Source organism: Leptodactylus fuscus, chromosome 5 (genome assembly GCF_031893055.1).
Source record: "Leptodactylus fuscus isolate aLepFus1 chromosome 5, aLepFus1.hap2, whole genome shotgun sequence".
NCBI lineage: Eukaryota > Metazoa > Chordata > Amphibia > Anura > Leptodactylidae > Leptodactylus > Leptodactylus fuscus.
Window position 1 is genome coordinate 11696434 of NC_134269.1, and position 16470 is coordinate 11712903.

At 31.3% G+C, this 16470-nt stretch overlaps 1 protein-coding gene across 3 annotated transcripts in view; it reads right to left on the reverse strand.

Moving 5' to 3' along the window:
- Positions 1-16470, reverse strand: part of KCNAB3 (potassium voltage-gated channel subfamily A regulatory beta subunit 3) — a 112510-nt gene that overhangs the window by 33617 nt on the left and 62423 nt on the right. For all 3 annotated transcript variants that reach the window (XM_075272452.1, XM_075272455.1, XM_075272454.1), the window contains exon 7: positions 15621-15664. In XM_075272452.1, the coding sequence (XP_075128553.1) occupies positions 15621-15664 (44 nt within the window). The remainder of the gene's footprint in view (positions 1-15620; positions 15665-16470) is intronic.

Here is a 16470-nt window from a genome sequence, read left to right on the forward strand (position 1 = left end):
GCTTTCAGGGTTGAGGCAGGGGTGAGACAAGGTTGCCCACTGAGTCCATTACTGTATGTGTTTGCCATAGACCCGTTTCTTAGGTCACTGCAGGAGTGTGATTTTCAGGGGGCGCCGGTCCCCCACTGCTTGCCCCTGAGAGTTGTTGCCTACGCGGATGATGTGACTGTGGTGATATCTGAGCCTCGTGAGGTGGAGATGTTGTCTGCAGCCATCAGAAGTTACTCAGAGGCCTCCGGGTCTCTTGTCAACCTTGAGAAGAGTCAAGCTCTCTGGACGGGTCATACTGGTCCTACATTTGATCTGCCGCAGTTTGCCCAGGCCTCCTCCTATATTAAGATCCTTGGGGTGAAATTCGGGAGGGATGATAATTGCAGACTAAATTGGGAAGAAAAGTTGGAATCCGGAAATGCAAAGGTTCAGCGATGGAAGAACTGGAGGCTGACCTATAGAGAAAGGGTTAAAATGTTGAAGACTTACCTGGTCCCTGTCTTCTTGTACGTCTCTGTTGTCTTTCCTTTGCCAGAATCTTTCTCCACTAGGCTCTTTAGCCTGTTCTTCCAACTTTTGTGGGGGAACAGGTTGAACCCAGTAAAAAGAGGGATAACCTACCTACAGAGGAGAGAGGGTGGGCTGGATATGTTAAATCCAAGGGTGTTTTTTGACTCCATGTTTCTAAAAGTAAATTTTGGTTGCCTGGACTCAGATAACAGCTCCCTGTGGGTAAATAGTATCAGGGACTGGATATTGCCTTTTGCAGAATCCTGGGTGCGAGGCGGCAGCCTTAAGAGGGGTCGATCGACTCGTGACTACCTCCCCCAGTATCTGGACTATGGCATAAGGTGCCTGAAAAAATGGGGTATTGAAAAGACCTATCTGGTGAGTAAGACCAGGAGAGATCTATACACCAGGGTATGTAAGACCTTCTATTGTCTCCAGCCAGCATTGAGGGACTGTACATCTATAACCCTGCAGGATAGTCTGAGGCTCCTCACTGGTCGGAGGCTCCCTGCAAAGTTCTTTGACATTGCCTGGCTATCTCTGCATGGGAAACTTTTTGTAAGAGGCAACCTAAAACATCTCAGTGTGACAGATCGGGCATGTCCATTAGGTTGTCAGCAGGAGGAGACCATGGCACATTTTATATCAGAGTGCGGGGGAGGGCGAAAGATCTGGCAGGAAATATCCCGGAGGCTGAAAATTCCCCGATTACAGTCTCTCAAATACCCCGAGATTGTATATGGCATCCCCAGTAATATAGGTGACATTAACCGGGAGACCCTGTATATTATTATTACTGTCATCAAATATTATCACTGGCATACAAGGACCCAGGTGTCCCTACACAGAGAGCCCTTCCGTCATATGACCGCTGTCACATATATCATGTCTGAACTGAGGTGGATAAAGTCTCTGGAGGTCAGAAAAAAGTCTGATAATGTAAAATTGTGGAGAAATGTATATATCGATTGCTGAATACTCTGATAACACTGCAAATAAGTCTGTTCATTTATTTATGGATTTATTTTTTTTCCCCCTCTTTATCCTGCCAGCAATGGACTCTTAAGTTAAAGTGATTCTCATTTTTGTTATCTGACAGACATGTCTGATTTATGTTATATTATTATTATTATTATTATTATTATTATTAGTTATTAATTCTGCTGGAATGTAATGTATTTTTGTTTTGTTTTTACTAATAAAAATTACCTCCTATGTACAAGTATATAACTACTATAATACTACTCCTATGTACAAGAATATAACTACTATAATACTGCTCCTATGTACAAGAATATAACTACTATAATACTGCTCCTATGTACAAGAATATAACTACTATAATACTGCCCCTATATACAAGAATATAACTACTATAACACTGCTCCTATGTACAAGAATATAACTACTATAATACTACCTCCTATGTACAAGAATATAACTACTATAATACTGCTCCTATGTAGAAGAATATAACTACTATAATACTACTCCTATGTACAAGAATATAACTACTATAATACTGCTCCTATGTACAAGAATATAACTACTATAATACTGGTCCTATGTACAAGAATATAACTACTATAATACTGCTCCTATGTACAAGAATATAACTACTATAATACTACTCATATGTACAAGAATATAACTACTATAATACTACTCCTATGTACAAGAATATAACTACTATAATACTGCTCCTATGTACAAGAATATAACTACTATAATACTGCTCCTATGTACAAGAATATAACTACTATAATACTGCCCCTATATACAAGAATATAACTACTATAATACTGCTCCTATGTAGAAGAATATAACTACTATAATACTACTCCTATGTACAAGAATATAACTACTATAATACTGCTCCTATGTAAAAGAATATAACTACTATAATACTGGTCCTATGTACAAGAATATAACTACTATAATACTGCTCCTATGTACAAGAATATAACTACTATAATACTACTCATATGTACAAGAATATAACTACTATAATACTACTCCTATGTACAAGAATATAACTACTATAATACTGCTCCTATGTACAAGAATATAACTACTATAATACTACTCCTATTTACAAGAATATAACTACTATAATACTGCTTCTATGTACAAGAATATAACTACTATAATACTGCTCCTATGTACAAGAATATAACTACTATAATACTACTCCTATTTACAAGAATATAACTACTATAATACTGCTTCTATGTACAAGAATATAACTACTATAATACTGGTCCTATGTACAAGAATATAACTACTATAATACTACTCCTATGTACAAGAATATAACTACTATAATACTGCTCCTATGTACAAGAATATAACTACTATAATACTACTCCTATTTACAAGAATATAACTACTATAATACTGCTTCTATGTACAAGAATATAACTACTATAATACTGGTCCTATGTACAAGAATATAACTACTATAATACTGCTCCTATGTACAAGAATATAACTACTATAATACTACTCCTATGTACAAGAATATAACTACTATAATACTACTCCTATGTACAAGAATATAACTACTATAATACTGCTCCTATGTACAAGAATATAACTACTATAATACTACTCCTATTTACAAGAATATAACTACTATAATACTGCTTCTATGTACAAGAATATAACTACTATAATACTGCTCCTATGTACAAGAATATAACTACTATAATACTGCTCCTATGTACAAGAATATAACTACTATAATACTGCTCCTATGTACAAGAATATAACTACTATAATACTACTCCTATTTACAAGAATATAACTACTATAATACTGCTTCTATGTACAAGAATATAACTACTATAATACTGGTCCTATGTACAAGAATATAACTACTATAATACTGCTCCTATGTACAAGAATATAACTACTATAATACTGGTCCTATGTACAAGAATATAACTACTATAATACTACTCCTATGTACAAGAATATAACTACTATAATACTGGTCCTATGTACAAGAATATAACTACTATAATACTGCTCCTATGTACAAGAATATAACTACTATAATACTGCTCCTATGTACAAGAATATAACTACTATAATACTGGTCCTATGTACAAGAATATAACTACTATAATACTGCTCCTATGTACAAGAATATAACTACTATAATACTACTCCTATTTACAAGAATATAACTACTATAATACTGCTTCTATGTACAAGAATATAACTACTATAATACTGGTCCTATGTACAAGAATATAACTACTATAATACTGCTCCTATGTACAAGAATATAACTACTATAATACTGGTCCTATGTACAAGAATATAACTACTATAATACTGCTCCTATGTACAAGAATATAACTACTATAATACTACTCCTATGTACAAGAATATAACTACTATAATAATGCTCCTATGTAGAAGAATATAACTACTATAATACTACTCCTATGTACAAGAAAATAACTACTATAATACTGCTCCTATGTACAAGAATATAACTACTATAATACTACTCCTATTTACAAGAATATAACTACTATAATACTGCTTCTATGTACAAGAATATAACTACTATAATACTGGTCCTATGTACAAGAATATAACTACTATAATACTGCTCCTATGTACAAGAATATAACTACTATAATACTACTCCTATGTTCAAGAATATAACTACTATAATACTACTCCTATGTACAAGAATATAACTACTATAATACTACCCCTATGTACAAGAATATAACTACTATAATACTGCTCCTATGTACAAGAATATAACTACTATAATACTACTCCTATTTACAAGAATATAACTACTATAATACTGCTTCTATGTACAAGAATATAACTACTATAATACTGGTCCTATGTACAAGAATATAACTACTATAATACTGCTCCTATGTACAAGAATATAACTACTATAATACTACTCCTATGTACAAGAATATAACTACTATAATACTACTCCTATGTACAAGAATATAACTACTATAATACTGCTCCTATGTACAAGAATATAACTACTATAATACTACTCCTATTTACAAGAATATAACTACTATAATACTGCTTCTATGTACAAGAATATAACTACTATAATACTGGTCCTATGTACAAGAATATAACTACTACAATACTGCTCCTATGTACAAGAATATAACTACTATAATACTACTCCTATTTACAAGAATATAACTACTATAATACTGCTTCTATGTACAAGAATATAACTACTATAATACTGGTCCTATGTACAAGAATATAACTACTATAATACTGCTCCTATGTACAAGAATATAACTACTATAATACTGGTCCTATGTACAAGAATATAACTACTATAATACTACTCCTATGTACAAGAATATAACTACTATAATACTGGTCCTATGTACAAGAATATAACTACTATAATACTACTCCTATGTACAAGAATATAACTACTATAATAATGCTCCTATGTAGAAGAATATAACTACTATAATACTACTCCTATGTACAAGAAAATAACTACTATAATACTGCTCCTATGTACAAGAATATAACTACTATAATACTGCTCCTATGTACAAGAATATAACTACTATAATACTGCCCCCTATGTACAAGAATATAACTACTATAATACTGCTCCTATGTACAAGAATATAACTACTATAATACTGCCCCCTATGTACAAGAATATAACTACTATAATACTGCTCCTATGTACAAGAATATAACTACTATAATACTGCCCCCTATGTACAAGAATATAACTACTATAATACTGCCCCCTATGTACAAGAATATAACTACTATAATACTGCTCCTATGTACAAGAATATAACTACTATAATACTGCTCCTATGTACAAGAATATAACTACTATAATACTACTCCTATTTACAAGAATATAACTACTATAATACTGCTTCTATGTACAAGAATATAACTACTATAATACTGGTCCTATGTACAAGAATATAACTACTATAATACTGCTCCTATGTACAAGAATATAACTACTATAATACTACTCCTATGTTCAAGAATATAACTACTATAATACTACTCCTATGTACAAGAATATAACTACTATAATACTACCCCTATGTACAAGAATATAACTACTATAATACTGCTCCTATGTACAAGAATATAACTACTATAATACTACTCCTATTTACAAGAATATAACTACTATAATACTGGTCCTATGTACAAGAATATAACTACTATAATACTGGTCCTATGTACAAGAATATAACTACTATAATACTGGTCCTATGTACAAGAATATAACTACTATAATACTACTCCTATGTACAAGAATATAACTACCATAATACTACCCCTATGTACAAGAATATAACTACTATAATACTGCCCCTATGTACAAGAATATAACTACTATAATACTACTCCTATGTACAAGAATATAACTACCATAATACTACCCCTATGTACAAGAATATAACTACTATAATACTGCCCCTATGTACAAGAATATAACTACTATAATACTACTCCTATGTACAAGAATATAACTACCATAATACTACTCCTATGTACAAGAATATAACTACTATAATACTACTCCTATGTACAAGAATATAACTACTATAATACTACTCCTATGTACAAGAATATAACTACTATAATACTATTCCTATGTACAAGAATATAACTACTATAATACTACTGCTATGTACAAGAATATAACTACTATAATACTACCTCCTATGAACAAGAATATAACTACTATAATACTACTCCTATGTACAAGAATATAACTACTATAATACTGCTCCTATGTACAAGAATATAACTACTATAATAGTACCTCCTATGTACAAGAATATAACTACTATAATACTACTCCTATGTACAAGAATATAACTACTATAATACTACTCCTATGTACAAGAATATAACTACTATAATACTACTCCTATGTACAAGAATATAACTACTATAATACTACCTCCTATGTACAAGAATATATCTACTATAATACTGCTCCTATGTACAAGAATATAACTACTATAATACTACTCCTATGTATATGAATATAACTACTATAATACTGCTCCTATGTACAAGAATATAACTACTATAATACTGCTCCTATGTACAAGAATATAACTACTATAATACTCCTCCTATGTACAAGAATATAACTACTATAATACTGCCCCCTATGTACAAGAATATAACTACTATAATACTGCTCCTGTGTACAAGAATATATCTACTATAATACTACTCCTATGTACAAGAATATAACTACTATAATACTACCTCCTACGTACAAGAATATAACTACTATAATACTACTCCTACGTACAAGAATATAACTACTATAATACTGCTCCTACGTACAAGAATATAACTACTATAATACTCCTCCTATGTACAAGAATATAACTACTATAATACTACTCCTATGTACAAGAATATAACTACTATAATACTGCTCCTATGTACAAGAATATAACTACTATAATACTACTCCTATGTACAAGAATATAACTACTATAATACTGCTCCTATGTACAAGAATATAACTACTATAATACTACCTCCTATGTACAAGAATATAACTACTATAATACTACTCCTATGTACAAGAATATAACTACTATAATACTACTCCTATGTACAAGAATATAACTACTATACTACTACTCCTATGTACAAGAATATAACTACTATAATACTACTCCTATGTACAAGAATATACCTACTATAATACTACTCCTATATACAAGAATATAACTACTATAATACTGCTCCTATGTACAAGAATATAACTACTATACTACTACTCCTATGTACAAGAATATAACTACTATAATACTACTCCTATGTACAAGAATATAACTACTATAATACTACCTCCTATGTACAAGTATATAACTACTATAATACTACTCGTATGTACAAGAATATAACTACTATAATACTGCTCCTATGTACAAGAATATAACTACTATAATACTGCTCCTATGTACAAGAATATAACTACTATAATACTGCCCCTATATACAAGAATATAACTACTATAATACTGCTCCTATGTACAAGAATATAACTAGAAGTATAATCTTGTCAAACCGAAGGTTCGATATAAGGGTCCGCGACTCACAGCTTGTAAAAACTTTTCTTTTTATTTCATCCTTTTAAAATTTCTGTTTGCCACCATAGGCTAAAGTATACATTTAAACACAAAAAAACATAGTGTAGACAAGGTAGACACTGGACATGGTGAGTTAAAAACCGCTAGAAAACTGACGCGTTTCGGGACTATTGAGGCGTCCCTTACTCATAGTGAAACTAGCCTGAACATTGTAAGCAGTGTGAACTTAATATACACTCTGAGATGACTAAAACTGGGAGGATCCAAAACCTTTCTACATCATCAGCTGATCATTTAACCCTTCCTGGCAAGTTTGTGGATCTCACTTAGTTTTGTTTTAAATAGAGACAAGGATAGAAGTAAAAAAAAAAAACAAAACACTTGTTTATTCGAGATTATTCTGTTGCACGAGCATAAAAGAATAAATATCTCAACTCTAACTAAAGTTGATATCAAAAAGTTAGCTACTTTCAATACTAAACTGAAACAGATTACCGCAGTACCTCCCTCCATGTGAATTTAGTCCTACAAAGGTACAACAAGCCTGACCACTCCCAAGGTAATTAACTTGCAGAGTTGAGGGCTGAAATCTAGTCTAACAGGTAAACTGACATGTAACACTGTTCTCACTAACTTTAACCAAGCATCTAAGATAGACATCAGATTCGCTGATACAGATACCTTAATTCTCAAAACTTTTCAACACATCCCTTAACATATCTAAAAAAATTGTATACGTTTTTTATAAATGATATAAAATAAAACACGTTAATTTAATAAGGTTAGAGATGAAAAGTTTGTTAGTCAAAAAATAAAAGCCAGGTCTGACTTAGCATTCATACCCTCCGGTTGCCGACAGCCAAACCGGAGGATCCATAATGCTTCTTTTTTAAGTAAGATCTTTTTTTTATTGCCTCCTCTGATGTTATCATTGACTGTTTCAATTCCCCAGAAAGAGAAATTATCTATCTCTCCACCATGTTTACTCGAGAAATGTTTTGATGTTTTAGACTAGATTTCAGCCCTCAACTCTGCAAGTTAATTACCTTGGGAGTGGTCAGGCTTGTTGTACCTTTGTAGGACTAAATTCACATGGAGGGAGGTACTGCGGTAATCTGTTTCAGTTTAGTATTGAAAGTAGCTAACTTTTTGATATCAACTTTAGTTAGAGTTGAGATATTTATTCTTTTATGCTCGTGCAACAGAATAATCTCGAATAAACAAGTTTTTTTTTTTTGTTTTGTTTTTTTTTTGTTTTGTTTTTTTGTTTTTTTTTTACTTCTATCCTTGTCTCTATTTAAAACAAAACTAAGTGAGATCCACAAACTTGCCAGGAAGGGTTAAATGATCAGCTGATGATGTAGAAAGGTTTTGGATCCTCCCAGTTTTAGTCATCTCAGAGTGTATATTAAGTTCACACTGCTTACAATGTTCAGGCTAGTTTCACTATGAGTAAGGGACGCCTCAATAGTCCCGAAACGCGTCAGTTTTCTAGCGGTTTTTAACTCACCATGTCCAGTGTCTACCTTGTCTACACTATGTTTTTTTGTGTTTAAATGTATACTTTAGCCTATGGTGGCAAACAGAAATTTTAAAAGGATGAAATAAAAAGAAAAGTTTTTACAAGCTGTGAGTCGCGGACCCTTATATCGAACCTTCGGTTTGACAAGATTATACTTCCATTTATTTACTCCAATGAGTCAAGGAGAATAGGGTCGTGCACCAACAATCATCATTTGAACGACTACAAGGGTGAGCTACTTTATATCTTTTTCTAAGAATATAACTACTATAATACTACCTCCTATGTACAAGAATATAACTACTATAATACTACTCCTATGTACAAGAATATAACTACTATAATGCTGCTCCTATGTACAAGAATATAACTACTATAATACTGGTCCTATGTACAAGAATATAACTACTATAATACTGCTCCTATGTACAAGAATATAACTACTATAATACTACTCATATGTACAAGAATATAACTACTATAATACTACTCCTATGTACAAGAATATAACTACTATAATACTGCTCCTATGTAGAAGAATATAACTACTATAATACTACTCCTATGTACAAGAATATAACTACTATAATACTGCTCCTATGTACAAGAATATAACTACTATAATACTACTCCTATTTACAAGAATATAACTACTATAATACTGCTTCTATGTACAAGAATATAACTACTATAATACTGGTCCTATGTACAAGAATATAACTACTATAATACTACTCCTATGTACAAGAATATAACTACTATAATACTGGTCCTATGTACAAGAATATAACTACTATAATACTGCTCCTATGTACAAGAATATAACTACTATAATACTACTCCTATTTACAAGAATATAACTACTATAATACTGCTTCTATGTACAAGAATATAACTACTATAATACTACTCCTATGTACAAGAATATAACTACTATAATATTACTCCTATGTACAAGAATATAACTACTATAATACTACCTCCTATGTACAAGAATATAACTACTATAATACTGCTCCTATGTACAAGAATATAACTACTATAATACTACTCCTATGTACAAGAATATAACTACTATAATACTGCTCCTATGTACAAGAATATAACTACTATAATACTGCTTCTATGTACAAGAATATAACTACTATAATGCTACCTCCTATGTACAAGAATATAACTACTATAATACTGCTCCTATGTACAAGAATATAACTACTATAATACTACCCCTATGTACAAGAATATAACTACTATAATACTACTCCTATTTACAAGAATATAACTACTATAATGCTACCTCCTATGTACAAGAATATAACTACTATAATACTGCTCCTATGTACAAGAATATAACTACTATAATACTACCCCTATGTACAAGAATATAACTACTATAATACTGCTCCTATGTACAAGAATATAACTACTATAATACTACTCCTATGTACAAGAATATAACTACTATAATACTGCTCCTATGTACAAGAATATAACTACTATAATACTACCCCTATGTACAAGAATATAACTACTATAATACTACTCCTATGTACAAGAATATAACTACTATAATACTGCTTCTATGTACAAGAATATAACTACTATAATACTACTCCTATTTACAAGAATATAACTACTATAATACTGCTTCTATGTACAAGAATATAACTACTATAATACTACTCCTATGTACAAGAATATAACTACTATAATACTACTCCTATGTACAAGAATATAACTACTATAATACTACCTCCTATGTACAAGAATATAACTACTATAATACTGCTCCTATGTACAAGAATATAACTACTATAATACTACTCCTATGTACAAGAATATACCTACTATAATACTGCTCCTATGTACAAGAATATAACTACTATAATACTGCTTCTATGTACAAGAATATAACTACTATAATACTGCTTCTATGTACAAGAATATAACTACTATAATGCTACCTCCTATGTACAAGAATATAACTACTATAATACTGCTCCTATGTACAAGAATATAACTACTATAATACTGCTCCTATGTACAAGAATATAACTACTATAATACTGCTCCTATGTACAAGAATATAACTACTATAATACTGCCCCTATATACAAGAATATAACTACTATAATACTGCTCCTATGTACAAGAATATAACTACTATAATACTACTCCTATGTACAAGAATATAACTACTATAATACTGCTCCTATGTACAAGAATATAACTACTATAATACTACTCATATGTACAAGAATATAACTACTATAATACTACTCCTATGTACAAGAATATAACTACTATAATACTGCTCCTATGTAGAAGAATATAACTACTATAATACTACTCCTATGTACAAGAATATAACTACTATAATACTACTCCTATGTACAAGAATATAACTACTATAATACTGCTCCTATGTAGATGAATATAACTACTATAATACTGCTCCTATGTACAAGAATATAACTACTATAATACTGGTCCTATGTACAAGAATATAACTACTATAATACTGCTCCTATGTACAAGAATATAACTACTATAATACTACTCATATGTACAAGAATATAACTACTATAATACTACTCCTATGTACAAGAATATAACTACTATAATACTGCTCCTATGTAGAAGAATATAACTACTATAATACTGCTCCTATGTACAAGAATATAACTACTATAATACTGCTCCTATGTACAAGAATATAACTACTATAATACTACTCCTATTTACAAGAATATAACTACTATAATACTGCTTCTATGTACAAGAATATAACTACTATAATACTGGTCCTATGTACAAGAATATAACTACTATAATACTACTCCTATGTACAAGAATATAACTACTATAATACTGCTCCTATGTAGAAGAATATAACTACTATAATACTGGTCCTATGTACAAGAATATAACTACTATAATACTGCTCCTATGTACAAGAATATAACTACTATAATACTACTCCTATTTACAAGAATATAACTACTATAATACTGCTTCTATGTACAAGAATATAACTACTATAATACTACTCCTATGTACAAGAATATAACTACTATAATACTACTCCTATGTACAAGAATATAACTACTATAATACTGCTCCTATGTACAAGAATATAACTACTATAATACTACCTCCTATGTACAAGAATATAACTACTATAATACTGCTCCTATGTACAAGAATATAACTACTATAATACTACTCCTATGTACAAGAATATAACTACTATAATACTGCTTCTATGTACAAGAATATAACTACTATAATACTGCTTCTATGTACAAGAATATAACTACTATAATGCTACCTCCTATGTACAAGAATATAACTACTATAATACTGCTCCTATGTACAAGAATATAACTACTATAATACTGCCCCCTATGTACAAGAATATAACTACTATAATACTACCCCTATGTACAAGAATATAACTACTATAATACTACTCCTATTTACAAGAATATAACTACTATAATGCTACCTCCTATGTACAAGAATATAACTACTATAATACTGCTCCTATGTACAAGAATATAACTACTATAATACTACCCCTATGTACAAGAATATAACTACTATAATACTACTCCTATGTACAAGAATATAACTACTATAATACTGCTCCTATGTAGAAGAATATAACTACTATAATACTACTCCTATGTACAAGAATATAACTACTATAATACTGCTCCTATGTACAAGAATATAACTACTATAATACTACTCCTATTTACAAGAATATAACTACTATAATACTGCTTCTATGTACAAGAATATAACTACTATAATACTGCTCCTATGTACAAGAATATAACTACTATAATACTACTCCTATGTACAAGAATATAACTACTATAATACTACTCCTATGTAGAAGAATATAACTACTATAATACTACTCCTATTTACAAGAATATAACTACTATAATACTGGTCCTATGTATAAGATTATAACTACTATAATACTGCTCCTTTGTACAAGAATATAACTACTATAATACTACTCCTATGTACAAGAATATAACTACTATAATACTGGTCCTATGTATAAGATTATAACTACTATAATACTGCTCCTTTGTACAAGAATATAACTACTATAATACTGCTTCTATGTACAAGAATATAACTACTATAATACTGCTTCTATGTACAAGAATATAACTACTATAATGCTACCTCCTATGTACAAGAATATAACTACTATAATACTGCTCCTATGTACAAGAATATAACTACTATAATACTGCCCCCTATGTACAAGAATATAACTACTATAATACTACCCTTATGTACAAGAATATAACTACTATAATACTACTCCTATTTACAAGAATATAACTACTATAATGCTACCTCCTATGTACAAGAATATAACTACTATAATACTGCTCCTATGTACAAGAATATAACTACTATAATACTACCCCTATGTACAAGAATATAACTACTATAATACTACTCCTATGTACAAGAATATAACTACTATAATACTGCTCCTATGTAGAAGAATATAACTACTATAATACTACTCCTATGTACAAGAATATAACTACTATAATACTGCTCCTATGTACAAGAATATAACTACTATAATACTACTCCTATTTACAAGAATATAACTACTATAATACTGGTCCTATGTATAAGATTATAACTACTATAATACTGCTCCTTTGTACAAGAATATAACTACTATAATACTACTCCTATGTACAAGAATATAACTACTATAATACTACCCCTATGTACAAGAATATAACTACTATAATACTACCCCTATGTACAAGAATATAACTACTATAATACTACTCCTATTTACAAGAATATAACTACTATAATGCTACCTCCTATGTACAAGAATATAACTACTATAATACTGCTCCTATGTACAAGAATATAACTACTATAATACTACCCCTATGTACAAGAATATAACTACTATAATACTACTCCTATGTACAAGAATATAACTACTATAATACTGCTCCTATGTAGAAGAATATAACTACTATAATACTACTCCTATGTACAAGAATATAACTACTATAATACTGCTCCTATGTACAAGAATATAACTACTATAATACTACTCCTATTTACAAGAATATAACTACTATAATACTGGTCCTATGTATAAGATTATAACTACTATAATACTGCTCCTTTGTACAAGAATATAACTACTATAATACTACTCCTATGTACAAGAATATAACTACTATAATACTACCCCTATGTACAAGAATATAACTACTATAATACTACCCCTATGTACAAGAATATAACTACTATAATACTACTCCTATGTACAAGAATATAACTACTATAATACTGCTCCTATGTAGAAGAATATAACTACTATAATACTACTCCTATGTACAAGAATATAACTACTATAATACTGCTCCTATGTACAAGAATATAACTACTATAATACTACTCCTATTTACAAGAATATAACTACTATAATACTGCTTCTATGTACAAGAATATAACTACTATAATACTACTCCTATTTACAAGAATATAACTACTATAATACTGCTCCTATGTACAAGAATATAACTACTATAATACTACTCCTATTTACAAGAATATAACTACTATAATACTGCTCCTATGTACAAGAATATAACTACTATAATACTACTCCTATGTACAAGAATATAACTACTATAATACTACTCCTATGTACAAGAATATAACTACTATAATACTGCCCCTATGTACAAGAATATAACTACTATAATATCACCTAAGATATACTAGACTGTTACTACTATAATAAATGTGCAAAAAGCGAAAGACATGGCCGCACATCCCAGTCTTATACATTGATCTCGGCTTATTAGCAAATTCTACAATACTGAACATGAGGTTCTTAGTCTACATATTGACCGAGTTGTATAAGACCACTAGCCACTTCATGGCGACCTCTTTATAGTGGGTCCCTATTCTACTCGGTGCAGCGCCGCACAGCGACCGCCACAACCACAACACAGTGCCCACAAGGCAAGCGACCCAGCGGTTCGGGCACACCTCTGCCACCAGACCAAGCCCCCAGTCTCTGGGCCGCGCTGCCCCAGAGGTACTGCACCACAGAAGCAGCAGACACCATATTGCCGCAGTCAGAGGACTGAAAGCTAGTAGGTACCAATATGTATGGTAAGTTTCTTCCTTCACCATTTTTTTGTTTTTGCCTTGGTACCAGCACTCCCCCCATTTTGCCCAGGTGTTTTTAATTAGCAGAAGACTGCAAAAAGGGGCCCAACTACTATCTCTCAGTCCTCTGACTGAGGCAATATGGTAAGGGGTATTTTATGTATGTTACTACTATAATATCGCCCCTCCATGTACAAGTATATCACTGTAATAGCAGTATGTAATAGAAGTAACATGGAGATGAATGACTCTGAGCTGCCACATTCTCACCTTCTATAATATGCTTTCGGGACAATCCTCTTTCGGTTTCGGCTCTATAAAGAAGAGTTGACATAAGCAGAGAGAAAACTGTTATTCCTAGAAAACACTGCACAATATACAAGTACAATATAATAATACAGGTAACCTCTCGGCTATGGGAACGTGATGACTATTGGTCGGAGGTTTCTGAATCTCCGCGGCTCTGCGGCTCTTAGTGACCATGTTTGATGCAGAACCCTTGTAGTCGGATATTTCCATTGACTTCTCTTGTAGACGGGGCTATAATGTATATATCAGCAGAGCCCACTACATTATCTATGGAGCTCACACAATACCTATATGTCACCTGATCTTGAAGTGAACTCTTATGTTCGTGGACTGAGAGGTCCATTGAAAGGTCTACATGTATTTTGAGATGAAATCAGAGGGGGGTCAGAGAACAAGTCTTCAGGCTGGATTTGCTTCTTTAAGGAACCTTGCAGTTGTGAGTGTAGTGTATAACATAGTAGCTGCAGAAAGCCAACAAAGCAACATTTCTAATGTAAACTAAGTAGAGAAGTGTTTTATACCCCAAAATACATCAGTCATGTAAAGAAATGTCCCTAAAGGTGCACATGGTCTTCTAGAAGTCAACATGTAAGCAGGACATTATAGACAAGCGGAGCAGCACCTATGGGTGTCTTGGTTTTAAAAATTCTCAGCCACAGTGTTGGCCAAAAGTATTGGCCCCCCTGCAGTCCTGTCAGATAATCCTCGGTGTCCCCCAGTAATGATTACAAGCACAAACTCTTTGGTAATATCTTCATTTATTTTGCTTGCAATGAAAAAACACAAAAGAGAATGAAAAAAAAGTCACATC